Source organism: Lycorma delicatula, chromosome 5 (assembly GCF_047948215.1).
Source record: "Lycorma delicatula isolate Av1 chromosome 5, ASM4794821v1, whole genome shotgun sequence".
Classification (NCBI taxonomy): Eukaryota; Metazoa; Arthropoda; class Insecta; order Hemiptera; family Fulgoridae; genus Lycorma; species Lycorma delicatula.
The window spans coordinates 59,134,162-59,153,283 of NC_134459.1; the positions used below are offsets into that span (position 1 = coordinate 59,134,162).

The 19,122-nt window shown below is 32.0% G+C and overlaps 1 protein-coding gene across 6 annotated transcripts in view; it reads left to right on the forward strand.

Moving 5' to 3' along the window:
* The window catches only part of stac (C2 and C2B_Munc13-like domain-containing protein staccato), a 352,276-nt gene that overhangs the window by 283,960 nt on the left and 49,194 nt on the right, over nt 1–19,122 (forward strand). For all 6 annotated transcript variants that reach the window (XM_075366199.1, XM_075366201.1, XM_075366200.1 and 3 more), the window contains one exon: nt 13,992–14,156. In XM_075366199.1, the coding sequence (XP_075222314.1) occupies nt 13,992–14,156 (165 nt within the window). The remainder of the gene's footprint in view (nt 1–13,991; nt 14,157–19,122) is intronic.

A 19,122-nucleotide genomic window follows, 5' to 3' on the forward strand; every position in this document is an offset into this window, starting at 1 on the left:
GTTACAGTTTGAGGGCAAGAAGATTTCCTCCATTAAAGCCATTACTGGCAACGAACGGGGGGGTGTGGTGTAGCGACCTGACACACTACGAGGCGGGATCTTCTCCCCTCGGGGGGGAATTGAGATGTGGTCAAAGGGATAGGTGCACAATTATATTTTGCAACTTTCCTAAATCCAAAATTTCAACATTTTACGGCTAATCGTTTTTGAGTTATGCAGACGTCACGCTGAAAATATTCAAAATGGATTCAGGGATGATCAGACAGGATATTTCCGTTGAAATCTGTAAACTGAAATTTTTCGCTATTTCAGTACTTCATTTACTTCGTACAAGGAAGTAAAGTTATATCAGTATTATTCGAAAATAATAAACCTACTAAAAATTATAATGTAATTCATTTATAAATTTTAAGAACTGTAATCCTTTGTCTAACGTATGTTTAATACCTGACTGTGTATTTTGGCTTCTCGTAACGTCTGTCTAGAATGTACGATTCGCTCTAGCTATAGTTACTATTGGCATTGGCCTCTATTTGTTCGTTTTGCTTTAATATAAAGTTAAACTTACAATATAATACAACACTGCTGCTGTTGAGCCATCCTACATGATCTATTTTTGTTGCCTAAATCATTTAAGTTGAGTTAAATAGATTTATAGATTTTACAGTTCAAGGTATAAAATTATATATCAGCGATATTTTTTTATATAAATAAAAATCTATTCAGTGTATTTGTTGATGAAAACATTACACATAATTCTGTTGCGTAATATTTATGCATATACGAGGGTTATTTTTTTTTCAAGTTCCGATCGGTCACGAAATTAAAACCACAGTGAAAATAATTTTTTTTTTTATTTGTAACAAGTACTTACATAGTTACGCTATTTCTCTACATAGTCGCCACTCCGATTTAGACATTTGTAGTAGCGACTTTCCAATACCCTCGTCATAGAACGGAGCAACTTGTGTTTTCAGCCATGTTTCTACGCTGCTCTGCAGATCGATGTCTGTGCCAAAATGTTATCCTCCTAGCCAGCGTTTCATGTGAGCAAAGCTGTGAAAATCGGATGGAGCCAAGTCCGGGCTGGATGATGGGTGACCAAACACTTCCCAACGAAAACGCTACAGGAGCTTCTTTGTTACAGCGCGTGTGCGTATTTCATTCATGATGATGATGATGATAAGAATTACACTCACCTTATGATTGCTTAAAAAACAACGAATAAGATTGGTTGGAATTTCGTGCCTGATAATGATAAGAATTACACTCACCTTATGATTGCTTAAAAAACAACGAATAAGATTGGTTGGAATTTCGTGCCTGATAATGATAAGAATTACTCTCACCTTATGATTGGTTAAAAAAAAAGAATACGAGAATACAGTGTGCGGCCGAGCATTGTCATAGAGAAAGACAATTCCTGACGACAACATTCCTCTCCGCTAATTCTTATTCGCCCACCATATAGCCCGGACTTGGCTCCATCCGATTTTCACCTCTTTGGTCACATGAAACGCTGGCTAGGAGGATAAAATTTTGGCACAGACATCGATCTGCAGACCAGCGTAGAAACACGGCTGAAAATACAGGCGGCTCCGTTCTATGACGAGGGTATTGGAAAGTTGGTACCGCGCTACGACAAATGTCTAATCGGAGTGGCGACTATGTAGAGAAATAGCGTAACTATGTAAGTACTTGTTACAAATAAAAATTTTTTTATTTTCACTGTGGTTTTAATTTCGTGACCGATCGGACCTTGAAAAAAAATAACCCTCGTATATGTATAATATTTAATTTATATAATATATATTATATGTATTGTCGGAGTTCGCGGCTCAACCAGGATATTGAGAGACTACAAACTAAAAATTTGTTATAAATACAATTTATTACACTAAAAACATAGAAGATAAAATAAATAATAATAATAGTACTAACAACAATAATAATCATGAATATATAACATACAAAAGAGTAATTCAAATAAGGAAAAAAATTCGTTAACAGGCAAAAAAAATTATAAAAAATTATAAAAACCAGAATACAGTCTTATTTATTAAGAACGTTATAATGACCGCTAATTAACTAATATAATTAACGTAATTAACTAATATTGTATTAACAAGATACGATTAGAAAAGCCTAAAGTTCATTCCATTCAACTCTCTGTAAATATTATTACTTCTACTACTTACAATAGAACTACCCTACACTTTACAGACAATTAAATTATAAAAACCAGAATAGTCCAATTTATTAAGAACGTTATAATGACCGCTAATTAACTAATATAATTAACTAATATTGTATTAACAAGATACGATTAGGAAAGTCTAAAGTTCATTCAATTCAACTCTTTGCAAATGTTATTACTTCTACAACTTACAATAGAACTACCCTACACTTTATGGATTAATGTAATAATGCCACTTTCACTATTGTCTACAAATACCTCGCCGAACAATTCCTTGCATTCAATCACTGTCCACAGTAGAATGCTTATGACGTATTCTTGACTTGTTACCAAACATTTACTGATAGTGTTGTCACACAATCGTGTTGAACACGGTCTCGCAGAACTACTAGCTTAACTATTAACTGTTTCCGCTGGTTTTGACAGTGTTTGTATCTCCTAGTTGGCAGAATCGGTACCCGCCTCGTTCCTTAATTGCTGAAGCCTAATAACTTTCATCTTCCACGCCCTTACGTTTTTCCAAAAATTCTTATTCTGGTCCGGTAACCCTTCTCGTCGGACAACAGCTGTTGGGGGTGCCATTGTCTGTATTAAAAAGAACAGATTGTTAAACGGACCTGTTAGCCTGAGAAAAGGATCCCTTTTAGTTCCTTACATTATTATTTTCTCATACTTCTTCTTAATTGGAAGGAATACGTTACCCTGGTCCTGTTACACTATGTATGGTATATATAAATATAAATAAATAAATATATATATATATATATATATATATATATATATATTACGTTCCTGGAAAGAAGGGAATTATGTTAATAATCAAAACATGGGGAATGGGTTTCTTTTGCATTTTTCGACGTTTTATGACCCAGGCACTCCAGATAACAATTTGATACTAAAATTTTGGGGACAATCCATAGAATGTGGTAGATAGTTTTTTGGGGTCAATTTTCTCTAAAGTTTGTAAACATAACTCCACTTTGTACATGCGTGCACGATTATCTTACCGTTTTTAAAAGTGTTGGTCCCCAAAATTCCACCTCCTCAAAAAATCGAAAAAAGCAATTCTTTTATTTATTGAATATTTTAACCGATTTTTTTTTCTTCTTAGCTATAGCAGTACTGCAAGTGACCCCAAAAAATACTTCGAGGCAATATTGGGGGTGGGAGAGCCGATTAAAGTTTAAAAATATCGATTTATTAATTTTTTAATTGATTTATTTAAACTTTTAATAATATTACGATAAAATTTCATCATTTTTCAGTGGATTTTTTTTTAGTTTCTTCCATTTAACATATTTAACGTAGTTAAATAAAAAAAAAAAATCTTTGAAGGTAATTTTGGAGGGGGCGGAAAAACTTAAGAAAAATAATCTTGGGTAACTTTTTCCACGTATCATTATTTTTCCACTATATACGAATTAATAATCTGTGCCAGGAAAGTACTACAATTTTGTTGTCAGTTTTTTTATAACTTATGATCTGCTCGATATAATTAGGAATAGATTTTCTTTTTTTTAAATATTTCTTTGAAACCCGTTTAAATGTTTTAATTTTATCGAATTATAATATTGTAGTCTACATATTATTTACATAACACTCAATCAGAAATAAAAATACAGTTTTTATAGCGTATAACGTACGTGTATTTCCTGGCAAGTTACTATGTTCCCTAATTCTTTATCACTATTTTTATTAAAATTTGAGATTGGTTTTTAGTGGTAAATTTATCCATATAATTCCATTGTTGAGTTTAACCAGAGTGCTTGCTATTTTTAGTGAAGTAATATTTTACGTCGCTGACTAAATCACATTCAGTAAGAGAAGCCGTATGGTTCTGGCAGATAATTTCAGAAATTATTGAATTTTAATTTGGTATTTTAGTTATCAGAATCGGTTAAAATATTATTCAGATATCAGCGGTTTAATAAAAAATTGATATTGTTTTAGAATTTTATTAGGTTATGGGTGATGTAACTTTTCGTAATAAAATTGTAAATAAAAAAAATATTTCAAGAAAAAAGGTTTATTCCCAAGAAAACTCTATAAGATATTACAGTTTTCGTAACGTACTGTTTATGTGTATGTATGTTGTAATATATATTCCTATTTATATAATGCATATTATTGTTAATTAATTCTAGTATATTATGCTGTAATTATCTATATAAAATTACAATAACGTGTATGTTACTGCACTGTTTTTATTTTCATGTTTTCTATACTTTTTTTGTTATTTTTTTTAACATGGAATTTTCAAGTATTTTTATATTAAACTACTCATATTTTAGATTACTCAGAGAAAAATTTCGTCCAAATTTTTCAAGAAAACTACTTAAGATCGGAAACTACTTGAAATCTATCGGTAGTAGGTGAATATTCAACCAGACATTATATGCAGTAAGATTATATTGCACAATATTTAAAAAAATCGTTATTAAAATTACATCTGTAAATTGCTAAAAGTTTTTATTTCATGTTTTCTTTTCGTTTCATACGAAACAAAAGCTAAAAGCACACTATTTCAGATTTTTCCCATTTCCATCTTAACTCATTTTCTTGATTTGTGTTTGTTTTCTGTTTATATATGATTAACCCAAACACGATCGACAAAACCTGATGTAGACTGCAGAATAAAGTTATTTTTACCAAAAATAGCAATTTACATTACTGATCTTATTACTAGAACACTGTGATTACGATATACAAAAAAAAACAAATCAAACTTTCAAAAAAAATTTGGTAATTTGAATAAACAAATCCAAAAAATCCTACATCTCTCTCTCCCTCTCCCTCTCTCTCTCTCTCTCTCTCTCTCTCTCTCTCTCTCTCTCTCTCTCTCTATGTGTGTGTGTGTGTGTGTGTGTGTGTGTGTGTGTGTGTGTGTGTGTGTGTGTGCGCGCGCGTGTGTGTGTGTGTGTATGTATGTGTGAGGGGGTCTAAGCATTGTTTACGTAGACTAGTGTAAATGATATTTCTAATCTGTATGAAATATCTATGAACTGTATGAAAAAATTATACATATCATAGAAAAATATTTACAGAAATATGTTTATATATAAAAATTGAAACGTTATTTATGCAAGCAATGATTTGAAATTTTGACTGAGGGTTTGCTAGTCCAGTATATTAATAAGATCTGATATTGAGGTACTCTAGGCAAATCAATTTCAGCTTGTTTTTCATGCGAGGTAACAGATTTGAAACTTTTCTATTAAAATACATACTTGCTATTTATTGAATTAAAAATGTATCACACCGTTGAAAAGAAATTGAAAAATCATTTCTGATCTCCAAACTGTCACTTTTATTTCATATAAAATTTTATCTACTACCATGAGGAACTTCAAATAAGTACTTTGAAAATGTTTTGTACTAAAGTCATCTTTATCGTGATTTTCTTCCCTTCTTGCAGTTCAGTTTTCCTTCAAGGATTTCTTAAAAAATATCAGTATGTTTGTTAAATATGTTTATCTTGCCACTTAACTTTCCTTGTATATTAGTTCACGGAAGGCTCTCAATATATTTTGTACTGTCTTTTTAAATGTATTTTCATGTCTTACTTATTATAAAGTAGACAGTTTTTGGTGATTCAGTTTTTATTTTATACAAGCAGATTCTCTGATAGTACCATTCTAAGTTTTTTAAGATAACTTAAATAAAAGAATTTTTAAAATAAAAACATTTATATGCTCTGGGTAGGTGATTTAAACATTTTTCATATTTTCTCATCGTTATTGCTTAGAATTAAATGACTGTAATAGCATAATGATGCATTAGCTTATAATTCTGTTATATTAAAAATTTTCAGATTAAAATTTAAGAAAATTATTTAGAAAACATCCAGTAAAAAAAGAATACTCCCACTTTCAACTAATCTTAGTTCATGTTTATCAGTAGCCTCTGTTCATTTTTTTTTTTATTATTTACTCCTTTTTTAAAGTAAAGATGGAAGTTCCCAACTTTGTACTTCTTTACACAGCTTTATTTTCAAATGAAATAGTTATTTTCTTTTTGTCTACACATATTTCTAATAAACTAAAAATTAAAAAAAAATAATAAACATTTCAAGACCCATATTAAAAAATAAAAAAGAATACTTTTTCAATTATATTTTAAATTTCAACTTCTTGAAGTTGTAACCAGATTAAGGTCCAGTAAGTTGTTAGTAATTGTTTTTAATTTGAAGAATTTAAAATTTAACAAAAGATTGATGAAGAATTTATTTTTTTGTTTAAAATTTATTTTTATAATAATAATTTATAATTGATTAAAAAAAAAAAAATATATATGGAATGAAGCATTTTATGGTACTGAAGCATGGATAACAAGTAAAGCAGAAATTCTAAGAATAGAAGGTTCTTAAATGTACATTACACAAAAGTATTAAAAATTAAATGGTTTCATAATGTTTTAAGTTGATAAATTTTATGACTGTTAGAGAAAAAAAAAGTTTATTCTCAAACCTGTAGAGTAAAAGATCAGTGAAAAATCTGATGGGGAAACAGAAATTAGTATACAGTAAAACAATAATTTAAATGATGTAGCATTTAGAGAAGAGATATTAATACAGAATCGAATGGTGGAGTGCATAAAACCAGTTAATTATAGTTATATATGTTACTAAAAATGTCATATACTTTTTTATTTAATGTAAAAACTAGTATTTAGCTGTATTTTATAAAAATAGTTTCAACTAATTCATTGTTGCTGCTGATTGTAAGTAATAATAAAATAAAAAAATATTTGACAGTGCACTGTCTTAATTCCAGTTGTATTGGCTAAATGCCCATTTAAAAAAAAGAAGAATAAATTTAAAAAAATTTCTTAGAGATCAATTTGAAGTAGTCAATTATATGCCATTAGTTGTGTAAAGTTTATTTAGCTGCACATTATAAATGAATGTTTTAATTACATATATAATTTGAAGCAATTTAAATTATTCAAGTAACAAGTTTTTTCTAAGAACTACTTCAGTTAAGTGTTATGGCATTTTTATAATTAATTTTCATTTAATACACACCATATCTGATCTGAGAAAAATTAGTTAGATATTTAAGACATATGTTGAATTTTATTTTAAATTGCAAGAAAATTATTATCTTTTAACCAGTTTTATAAATTGATGTTTATTTCATCAATAAAAAAAGTACATCTTTTATTATATGATTCTGCTACTGGTTTTCATTAATTAAACAGTTTTAGAGTAATGACAGTAATACTGAAACTGTTTATACATTAAATTTGGTTAAATTTGTTATTAAAGTTAATTTTATTTTATTGCTTTAATTTTTTTTCTTTAATTAAAGATAGTTTCTTTACTATTCATGTTTCCAATCTTTATGATTACTAAATTTTTAGAAATTTGCCCATAAGTTCAAAGCATGTAGGGAGAGTGAATTCAACAATATTTTACTTAATTAAGTATGAAAGAAATAAAATATTTTTAAGTAAGATCCAAGGCAATCATTTATAAATTATTTACCTTTTGAAAGTAAATTTGAATCAAAATAAAACAACTCAAACAATTTTACACCAAATTTCTGATTATAATTATTTAAAAATCTGTAAAATATCAACTTGCTATGTATTATTTTAAAAATTATTTCCTTTGATTTGATTTATGTAAATCCAAAAAATGAATAACATATGCAATCTCTATCAAATGTACATATGTGTAATGCTTGAAAAGTCAAAACCAATCAAGGTTTATTTTTTCTGCATGATGAATTAATTCACCGCAGAAGCTTTGAAAGATTGTATTTGGGAATATGAAAATGGAGTTCTATAGCATTTGAAAGATTCCATACCAGACCTGAATTTAAACCCGGGATCCCTGGATGAAAGTTTGCTGTGCTACCACTCTGCTAGGGAGATCAGCATTTTTTTTTTTTTATTTATTTGTGCAAAGTAACGTTAGTATTGTGATTTTGAAAAAATTAGGTTTTCAGATTTCAATGGAAATATCCATTTTGACCATCCCTGAATCCATCTTGACTAGTTTCGGCGTGTGACATCTTTATGTATATATTCACATATATACATATCTCGCATAACTCAAAAATTATTAGCCGTAGGATGTTGAAATTTTGAATTTGGGACTGTAACATCTAGTTGTGGACTTCCCCTTTTCATTGCAATTGATTGAACCAAAAGTGTTCAAAAAAGCTCAAAATGAAAAAAAAAATGAATTTTGGACTTTTTATTAACTGCAATAATAAGCCCTAATTGAGAGCTTTTCAATGATATGTCATGGGTGGACTTGTTTTTATTGGTTTCAGAGTAATAGCCAACTAAAATTTTAATTAATGAAATATTTGTATCTTAGGGTAAGGTACATCGGTTCAAATCAGACTTCTACTCCTCTTTTTTAACTTTTTTTTTGTTTAAATATATTGATTTATTAATTAACCTCTGATTCTAAAAAAAAAAATTATAATAAATAATTCAATAATAACAATAAAAATAAAAAAAATAAAATATGAAAAAATATCAGAAGTTATTAATGAAACAAAATTTATGTACTTTTCATTTTAAAAAAGTGTGTATGTAATTTAATAGGCATACAAGTAAGTCATGTGGTGTCCAGATCAGATTTGGTGAAACATCTGATTATTGGTTTTTGTTTTCATTTTGTTGATGGTTACATCATAATAATCTAAAAAAAAAACATAGCATTAGATACATATAAGATTTACATTTATTTAAAGAGTAATAAAGAGACTTTTATTCTATCCTAATATTTCACGTAAGATTGTTGAATTAATAATTGTATAAAAATATTTGATCTTAATAACTAATATTTTAGCAATTCTGTAACAGTCCACTTTATTAAAGAATTGGAGGATCATATCTCACTTTCAAATGAAATAAGTTTAAATGACGTGCACCAAAAAATGTGTGTATGTAATGTAATAGATGACAAGGAAGTTATGTGGTGTCCTCATCAGATTTTTTTTATTCAGTAATTAATGAAGGAAGTAGTTATATTTTTATTAAAAAATTTCTGACATTTTTAGGATTCCCCATTGTTAGTGATTTAAAAGTACATTGCTTCACTTGCACCATTTACTATAGATCAAGAGTATTTTTTATTTAAAAATTACTTTAAAAAAATCTCTTGTCAGGGTATTGCCATATAACGTTTCTTACTTTATTAATTATAAAAACTTTCAGAATTAGTAAAAATAATTACTTTATAGAATTTTTTTATAAATCACACAACTTGGAAAACAAAATGTTCATGTAATATTTAAATTTTATTAAACAATAAACATGGAGATTCTTTTAAAAAAAATAATACTGATTTTTGGAAAAAAGTTTACATTTTTCCTTACATTTTAGTTTTATTTCTAACAAAATATTACTTGTAAGCTGGAAGAAATCTTTTAAGATCTGATAGAATCTTTAGAAGGTAAAATTATTGTTTTTCAGAGAAGAAACCAAAAACAATTTTATGTTTATATTATTTATTTTGCCAATCTTAAATTAAACAAAGAGATCTTAAATCATGTTTCAACTTGTATTTTTATGTCTTTTATCTATTTTCATCGGCCCATTGCTTGCTTCAGTTCCACCAAAAAAATAAAGTTACAGAATCTCTTATGTGATATAAATACAAAAAGGTTACCGCAACTGTATTCCTATAAATTATATTCATTATACTGTGAATTAGATATCTGGTCGAAAGTTCTTTAGTTTCATTAGTGGAAGTGAACACAATTATCATTGGCCTAAATAAAATGGTATATTTAACATTACTATACATGTGGCTATACATAAGGGAGGATTGGTACCATTGAATATTTTAAAAGTAGTGATGATAATTTGGGACATATCAAGGGAGTACTATTTCTAAAAGAGAGTTTCTAAAAGAGAGTTCTTTATTTTCATTTTAAAAGTGTGTATTATAATTAATTATTTTCCCATGTATTTATGATTTTATTTCTTTCAAATTGTATTGCTTTTTATTAGAGTAATGAATGATATTTATTATATAGCCAGTTCTCATGGTAAACAAAGTAAAAGTATTACTTGTAGAACCAAATATCACTTGTACTTTGGTGCATTTGGTATATAGATGTGCAACAATATATTCTGTACCCATGAAGAAGGCAGTGGTAAGCCTCTTCACTTCTCTTTTTTTTCTATTAAGATTAGCTTATGTTGTTTGTTGTTGTGGGAATATCTGTGTAAGTTTTAGAAGTTACATGTGTCTCTCTCTTGCTTGAGGGCATTGAAAACCATAAGGTTATATTTAACAATTGTGAGTATTTAGTTCATAAAAAAAATCATCAAAAATTTTCTAGGAAAATAATTTTATAGAAAAAATCATAAAAATATTCCAGACATAAATATGTTTTTTTTAGCTAATTCTTGTCTGCTTCATCCTGTAAATTTTATTATTTTTTCTAACTAATCAAGTTTGTGGTCAGATTTTATCGGACAGTGAATAATTCCTAAGTAAGAAGTTGTCTAATTTTTTTAAACTTATTTATTTAACGTATCAAATGGAAAATTAATTTTTTTAATAAATTATATAAATTTAGGTGGAAATGGTTTTTTCAACTTTTGTTCCAAAGCAAAAGGTAAAATTTCAAACATTTTTTAAAAATAATTCTTTTTGGACAAAACTTCAAAATATTGCCATTTGAAATTTTTTAGAACAAATTTTATGACAGCTTAACACAGGACTAACTTTTTGCTCATAGTTTATTTTTCTCTCTCAGTTAGAAAATAAATAAATTATCAGGGCATTTGAAAAGTCTTAAATCAAATAATAATTTTCACCTTAGAGAACAGAGTTTAAATTTTAACTTCTGTTTGCTAATTAACTTTAATTACAATACTACAAGCATTTTTAATATATTAGTGCAAAATCCATGCTGACAATTTATATCTAAAGTTCTCACTAGTACTTCAATTTTATCATTCTTTAACTTATTAACTTATGTCCAGTGGCAGCTTGTTGCTAAAATTGGTGGGGGTGTTGCTCCAGAAATTTTTTTTCTGGGCCTTTTCAAGGCCATGGCTAAAGTTTTCTGTAAAATAAAGGATCTGAAAAAAAATTAATCAAATAGAATAGCTGGAAGCAGGATAATAATCTAATTCTACATTTTATTACATTCATGAATACGGTACACGGTTTTTAAGCACAATTTGTTTAAAAACTATATTCGGTTTAATTGAATAAATAATGAAATGTCAGTACAGATAATATTTTTTAGTATTTAGATAACTTTTATTTTTTAGTATTTTTTAGATAACTTAATAAAATGTCTGCTTAAAAACACTGTAGTCCAAAAGTGCTTAATTTAAATTTCTATGTTCACAGAAACAAATACATAATTAGATTTAATTACCTTCTCTTTCGCCCTTCCAGTGTGTTTTTGGACAGTATTTGGCAATCAAAGACCCCTTGCTTTCCATCATCTTCTGATCACTACTGAAAAAACACCTAAATCAATTTTGTATTCCTTCCATCAATCAACTAAACTAGAAAAGGGAACAAACAAGGAATGTTCCATACACACATGGAGTAAAAACAAAACTAACTTCCACCAGCACTCCAGGGTCGGCACTGTGTGCTCTCTCTCTCTCCCTCTCTCTCTCTTGCAGCTATCCGTACATGTGCAAAACAGCCAGACACCATGCTGCTGGAACTGTGAAGCGTACAGTTCCATACAAAGATTTTTATAACTTTTTCATAAACCGCAGGGATGGCTACTGACATTAAGCTTAAGGATTATGTATTGTACAAGTAAAAAGAAAAACTACTCATTTTATTAAGTGGAAATAGGGGCTGCTGCAGTTCTACAGTGCCTATATGTGAGCTGCCACTGTTTATGTCAGTTATTATTTTATGCCAACCTCCATGGCAGAAGGATAGCATCTCTGCCTTTCATACAGATGATTGTGGGCTTGAATCACAGAAGTCTTGAAATTACCCATGTGCTACAAAATTAATATCAAGAAACTATAATTGGCCACCAATTCTGTTATTTCCTGAATAAGTAATAACATTGATTTTTTTCAGTATGATTTCATCACATTCTATTTCCATTCACTAAACCATAAGGACCATCAAAAACAGTTAAATGACAATATTAAACTGATGTTGTTTCTAAATAAATAGTTTATTAAACTAATAAAATAGTAATAGTATTTAGGGAAATTCATGTCTTTTTATATCTAATAAAAACGGGTTTACAGAGTATTACTTTTACTATCCTATTATTATCTTTTTTTAATTAATTTAAATATACTACTTATTGTGAAAAGTGATGACCGAATAAAAATTTTAATTAGTAATTTTATGAATGAAATACCACATGATGAGAGATATTACTTCACTGCTCCAGTAAAAAAAGGTTTGGCTTCAGTCCCGCAAAATGTACAATCTTGTTTGGATACTTGGCACAAGACTGTACTATTTTCATGATAAGTCTTTAGGTTCAGTTAGTTTCTTTTTTACTTAACCTTAAAAAATTATATATTTTACTCTAATAATTTACTCCATCGTATTATTACTGTTGCCAGTACTTTATGTTTTTCTGATTGTTTAATATTAGAAAATTAAATCTACTTATTCATTACATTTAATAATAGTTTTAATTTATTTATTTCATTTATTTATTTTTTCATTTATTATTAAAAATTTAAGATAATGTTGATATTTAGATGAAGAAAAAGGTCTAGTGAGTTTTGAAGAAGTGTATTAAAGAAAACATATTGAAAAATTAAATTTTTATTTTCTTGAAAAACTGGAAAAAAGAATTGAAGAAGTGGCATAATTTTATAGAAGAAAACAAAACTGGATTGATGGACCATGTCATTAAGTAATCTAACCTTAGGTAATTTGTTAGTGGAAGGAAGCTTTACTGTAAGATAAATATCATGTTAGGTGAAGCTCAGTGCAGTGGGAGGGGATGCATTACATAGTGTTAAATGTGATTCCGAATCACTGTGATAGTATCCTGTGTAATCACAGTATCCTGTGATACTCGAATCATAGTAAATGTGATTCGAGTAGTACTGAACAATAATTGAAATAAGTTAGAAAACAGTAAAATGCTCAAAATCTGTTTTTAAATAAAATTAAAATTTGTGTTAAAATTAATAAACTAATGTGTAAGAGATTTGAGTGGAAAAGTAAATTAAAATGAATAAAAATATTTAGATAAAAACATTAAAGAACATAAATCAAAGGTTAGGATGACATTTACAAAGAATCTTAATTTAATTTGACTATCCATTTTGCAACTGTACTTCAGCCATTATGACCTCGTTTCACTATACAATGTTAACTTGTTTTGAAAACTTAAGTAATGGAATTTTTCTGTTATCCCTTTTCTGTTATTTTATGAAATTATTGTTTAAAAAAAATTAGGTGGATTTTAAAATCAGCTTTGTGATGTATGTACTGGATTACTTATATAAAGAACTTAAGTCAGTGTTATCTGCATGCATGGTGTCAATAACTGGTTTGATTTTATGCTTACTTATGTGTCTTGTTCTAACTGTAACAACCTGCTTTTGTAAGAGTTTTGGTGAGTGAGAAAAATGTTATTTTTATCTATAATTTTGTAAATTTACAATAAAAATATTCATTAAAAAAAAGAAATATATTATCAAAAAAGATTTCAATCAGAGAGTATGTAATGTATTCATAGTTGAATCAATAGTTATCAGATAAGGACTGAGTAACATTTATTTTTCAAATACATACATAAACCTTTAATTAATCTATTTTTTCAGTTTGATGTAGTGTCCAATTATATTTCTTTTGTTATAGGTAGAAGAACTTTATTCAGAAGTTCTATATGAAATTCTACATATCGTTGGGTCAGATGCAAATTTGTCTGAAGAAGATAATGATCTTTTCTCTTATTTACAAGAAGCCTTCAAGATAGATCAAGAAAGGCATGATAGTATATTAGAAACAGTGAAAACAAAAGAGGTAAAGAAATTTTTAAAGTTAAATCTTGATAATCTTTCTTAATTCATGTACTCATTTCAAATACGTTCCTATTTTATTAGCAACTGGTATACATTCTCCAAAATTATATACCCTGAAATCTCTGAATAAAATAAAACTATAAAAATAAAACATACAATCTGCCTCCTGAATGTAATGCTCAGAACATACTCTGTAGGTTTTGACCTAGATCCTGCCCCTCTGAAAACAGAACTGAGAAATGATTACCTTGAAAAAACATCTCTTTCTAGAGATTGAATGTAAGATCAAACTATGGTATTAAGAAATATAAATTAAAACCATTCCACCAATTATCTTGCTAATGAAATAAATCTTTTATTCTGATCGGCATAAATAATATGTTACACAGATCACATCAAGATTGGGTAGATGTGCTACATCTAGATAAAAAACCAAACTGTTACAGTATTTGGCTTGCTGGATAAAAGAAAACCATGATAAAATTTTGATCAGAGCAGGATCACAAAATATACAATTAATTATAATATAAAAAGTAGATATAGTGAAAGCCCATATTAATTATTTAAAATATAAACACACAAAATAATATAAGCACATAAAGATACAAAACATATAAAATAATTGTAAAATAAATCATACTTTAGAAGGTGTTAATGAAATTTATTTGAGAACACATTTAAGTACTTGGTGAAAGGAGATGCAATTTAATTTTCTATGATTAATATTATTTATAGAACCAACTTGTGTGATTAAAACCTTTAGTAGCCTTGGCCAAGGGAATGAAACATTGGCTATTAAGCCAAAAGAAGTAGTGGTACAGGAGTTAATTTCTGCCCCTACTTCAGTCTCAGACACAAGACCTCAGTGTAAACGGTACACTGAGGTGCTAAAGAAAAGCGGGAGGCCAGTCTGTCTGTAAGCCAGAAGTTGTAAGCGGTTAGTTTCATTGCTGATGACGAGGAGACTGTGCGGGTATTCTCAGACTCCTTCAAAATTGGAAAATCCAACATGAAAATTGACCTAAAGGAAAGAGGCATCCAAAAGTAATAGTTTATGACAAAGATCGATGGTTGTCTGAGGAAGAGTTGATGACTCTCATTAGGGAGCAAAATACTCAGATGGACGAGGCTACATTCAAGTCTGAATGTCAATTACTGTTTAAATCGGGCAGCTACGAGGCAGAGTAATATCGTAGTATTTTTGAGGTAAGTTCCATACTTTAAGGACATTAACGAAACTAGCAAACGGCTGGTAGTTGTCGCCGAGAATAAGGAGACGGTCCGGGTCATCAAGGAGTCTCCAGTAGTCCAGAACCTTGAGGTGAAGGTCGACCTCAAGCGTCTACATGTCATAATATATGACACTAGGCACCGTGTCATAGTATATGACATTGAGCAGAGCCTCTCCGACAAGGAGGTTCTGTCTCTCATCCGAGAGCAGAACACTGACTTGGATGAGACTCGTTCAAGCAACAGTGCAGAATGGTTTTTAAGACTGGCAAGCGTGATGCCTCGAAGAGTTTTTAAGTTAGGCGCTGGTCTCCACCAGAAGTTTGTGTCTGAGGAACGAATCTTTATGGATTTTTCTTCCTGTCGCTTCCTGTCAAGGAATACCTTGACGTGCAGCGTTGCTTTAAGTGTTGTCGGTTCAGCCATAGGGCCAAGTTCTGTAAGTATGCGTCGGTCTGCACGCATTGTGGTGAGGAGGGCCACAAGCGTGAGGACTGTCCTAAAAGGAAAGAGGCTCCGTCTTGTGTTAATTGTAAATGATTGTTACACCCTTTTAATTATAAAATCATAGGCACACTGTTAATAGTAAGGAGTGCGGTTGTTACTTAAGAGCTGTTAAGATTTATTTCAACTCTCTTGATGGTTAGGTTTGATCAACTAAATGCCCAGGATGCCTATGCAGTCCAAGTTGAGTTAGGTGAAGGTGTCGAGAAACGGATCCTCGATGTTCTTCTGCAACACCCGTACGTGGTAATCCTGGTAGGATTCTAGGTTTTTCAGGTAGGAATTTTCGTTGGTGACAGTAAATCTGCCGTACTGTGCAGGAAATCTTTAGATAGCGTCTTCATACAGCAGGCCTCTGACACGCATCACGTCGTTGTTAAGCTTGCCGTGAATGGTCTGGACCTGGTTGTCGTTAGTTCGTATTTTTAGTACAGGGATCTCACTGCACAGCATTTGGAAAGACGGGATAGGATTGTTAGGTTGGTAGCGGGTCGTCCTATTCTTGATGCGAATGCCAAATCGCTTCTTTGGCACAGTGGGATCACGATTGGCGGGGGATTGAACGAAGGTTTCATCGCGCAGCCTCATTTTGATGTTTTTAATGTAGCCGGCGAATTGTATACCTTCGCCGGTGCAGTCGGTTTGCGGAGGGCCTTCCATGCTACCAACATTGATGTTACCATTGGCAAGGATATCCCTGGTAGGATTCTTAACTAGTCGGTAGTCGATGATTGCGAGACTGATCACCGGTTAATAGTTTTTGATTTGGTAGGTGGGATGCGCGATGTCTTTAAGGGGAACGTTCCTGTTCAGCAGGACGCTTTCTGCAGAGGCGTGCGGATTGGCCTAGGTTTTCAAATAATCGTGCGGTCAGGTTTCGAGTTTTTGCTCTAAGTCTGAATGAGGTCCCGGTAGATGACCTGGCAGAGAATTTTTTTTCTGCGGTAGTTGAAGCCTCTGAGCAGTCGATTCCCAGAAGCACGGGTCGAGAGAGAGTAGCTGGATTGTGGACTCGGAACTTGATCGCGATGAAGCGGACTGTGAGCCGACTCAGGAAAGCCGCACAGCGTGAGGGTGATCTTGATTGACTTGCAGTTTTGATTGCGGATTATCGAAGAGGACCGGGTATTTTCACAACGTTAGGTCTTCTAAGCGTGATTCCTGGCGTTCTTTTGTACAAGAGCAGGGAAACAGAGACCCATGGAATGTTTTCTACAGAGTGCTTGATCATATGCGGAAAAAAAACATTCTTCTGTCGGCTCTCTCGATCCAGGATGAAGTTGTTATATGCAAAGATCGTTTCCTCACTCTTCTGATGAACGAGCTGCTTCCAGTTGATACCGACGTTGGTGAAACCTCGTATCATCGAGGTGTTAACAGGGAAGTTGTAGGTTTTCGCTCTGAGAATTTGTCTTCTGAAATTACTGAGGCGCAAGTCCGCCAAGTAATTTGTAGCCTGGCTGGGAATAAAGCCTCCGGATATGATGGTATCACAGTGGAGCTCCTTGTTCGCACGTTGCTGGTGATTCTTGGCCCTTTGACTGGGGTTTTTACTAGGATGCTTTTTGCTGAGTATTTCCCAGCGTGTTGGAAACGTGGTATGTTGAAATTTCTCTTCAAAGGTGCCGAAAAGGATCCCACTGTAAGTTCTTCTTACCGTCCTCTGACGCTCTTGCCTGTAGTAGGTAAAGTTTTCGAGAAGGTCTTGTACCTCCAATTGTAGGTTGACTTCTAACCATATGCTGATAGACGATCAGTATGGCTTTCGCCCCGGCAAGGGTACAGAGGACGCAATTCTTAGGGTAATGGATCTGGTTTCATCCAACGAGTGAAAATATTTACTCGGCCTCTTTTTGGACATATCCGGGGTCTTCAATAACTTGTGGTGCCCCTCTGCATTGTTTCAACTTCAGCAGCGTTGACGCACGCTAAATGAGATTAGAACTCTCTTGAGCTACTTCAGCGACAGAACTGTCGTACTTCGTGACGGCAGCTCGGAGGTAGGAAAAACCCTGCCTCAGGGCAGTGTTCTAGGTCCACTCATCTAGATCGTTGAGTTCGATTCTCATGCGATTGCGGATGCCCGGCGGCTGTCGCATCGTGGCTTTTGCCGACGATGGGTTGCTGCTGGTCGAGGGCAATTTGCATGCCAAGATAGACACAGGCATGTAAGGTACTAAGATTGTGGATTCTTCGGCATAAGAAGGTTTCCACCACTATGATGTTTCTGAAGGGTCTTCTAATCGCAACTCGTCACCCGCGGGTTGTGATGGACGGCCTTCCGATTAGGTATGTTACCGTTCAGAAATATCTGGTTGTCATCCTTGATGAGAGGCTTCAATTCAAGGAGCACCTTCAGTTTGTTGCAAAGAAGGCCATCGATGCCTTCTTTGGTATACGTAGATTCATCCATCCCGATTGAGGGTTGAATTATCGTACCATGCATATTCTTAACAAAGGTGTCTGTGAGGCCATAATGTTGTACGCTGCGCCTGTCTGGGCTCATCATTTGTAATTCCAATATTTACGGATATTCTTTTGCGAGCTCAGCGTCTTCTATTGTTAGCTGTTGTTGGTGGTTACAGAACTGTCTCGAGAGAGGCAGTCTCTGTGGTCGCCGGCATTAAACCCCATGACATTCTAGTTACATACATAGCAAGCGATACATTTCCAAGAAGGAAGGCCTTCTTACTTCAGGGCGTACAGTGCGTATGCGAGAAATTGAAGACCAAGGTTTTTACTCTTGGCTAGCTACATAGAATGATTCTTCTACTGGTTGTAGAAGAATCGTTCAGAGATACACGCATGGTATCTTTCCAAATGTTAGGGAGCTGCGAGCAATTAGTTGGATCTCCCCCAATCGGTTTACAACTCAATTCCTTTCAGGATATGGTGCCTTTAGGAATAGTTTGGCTAGGCTTGGTTTGGTTGACTCCGACTTGTGTCCGGACTGTAGGGTCGATGATACTGTGAACCATGCACTGTATGTTTGTCTCCGGTACGAGGTTGAACGTATCAGAGTTGTTAGGGAACTTGAAAGAGTGAATTTCCTTATTTGATTTGCGAGTCAGCTGGAAGACTCGCAAACACTGGACAATTGTGACTGGCTTCCTTCGCTTCCTCGCCCTAGCAGGACGGCCGAGGAGATTTAGTAGAGCAACAACCCGGGTGGCTAGGGACCGCCTGGGCAGTCGATTGGCCGAAAGTAGACGTACTAGCATCGAGCCACGATT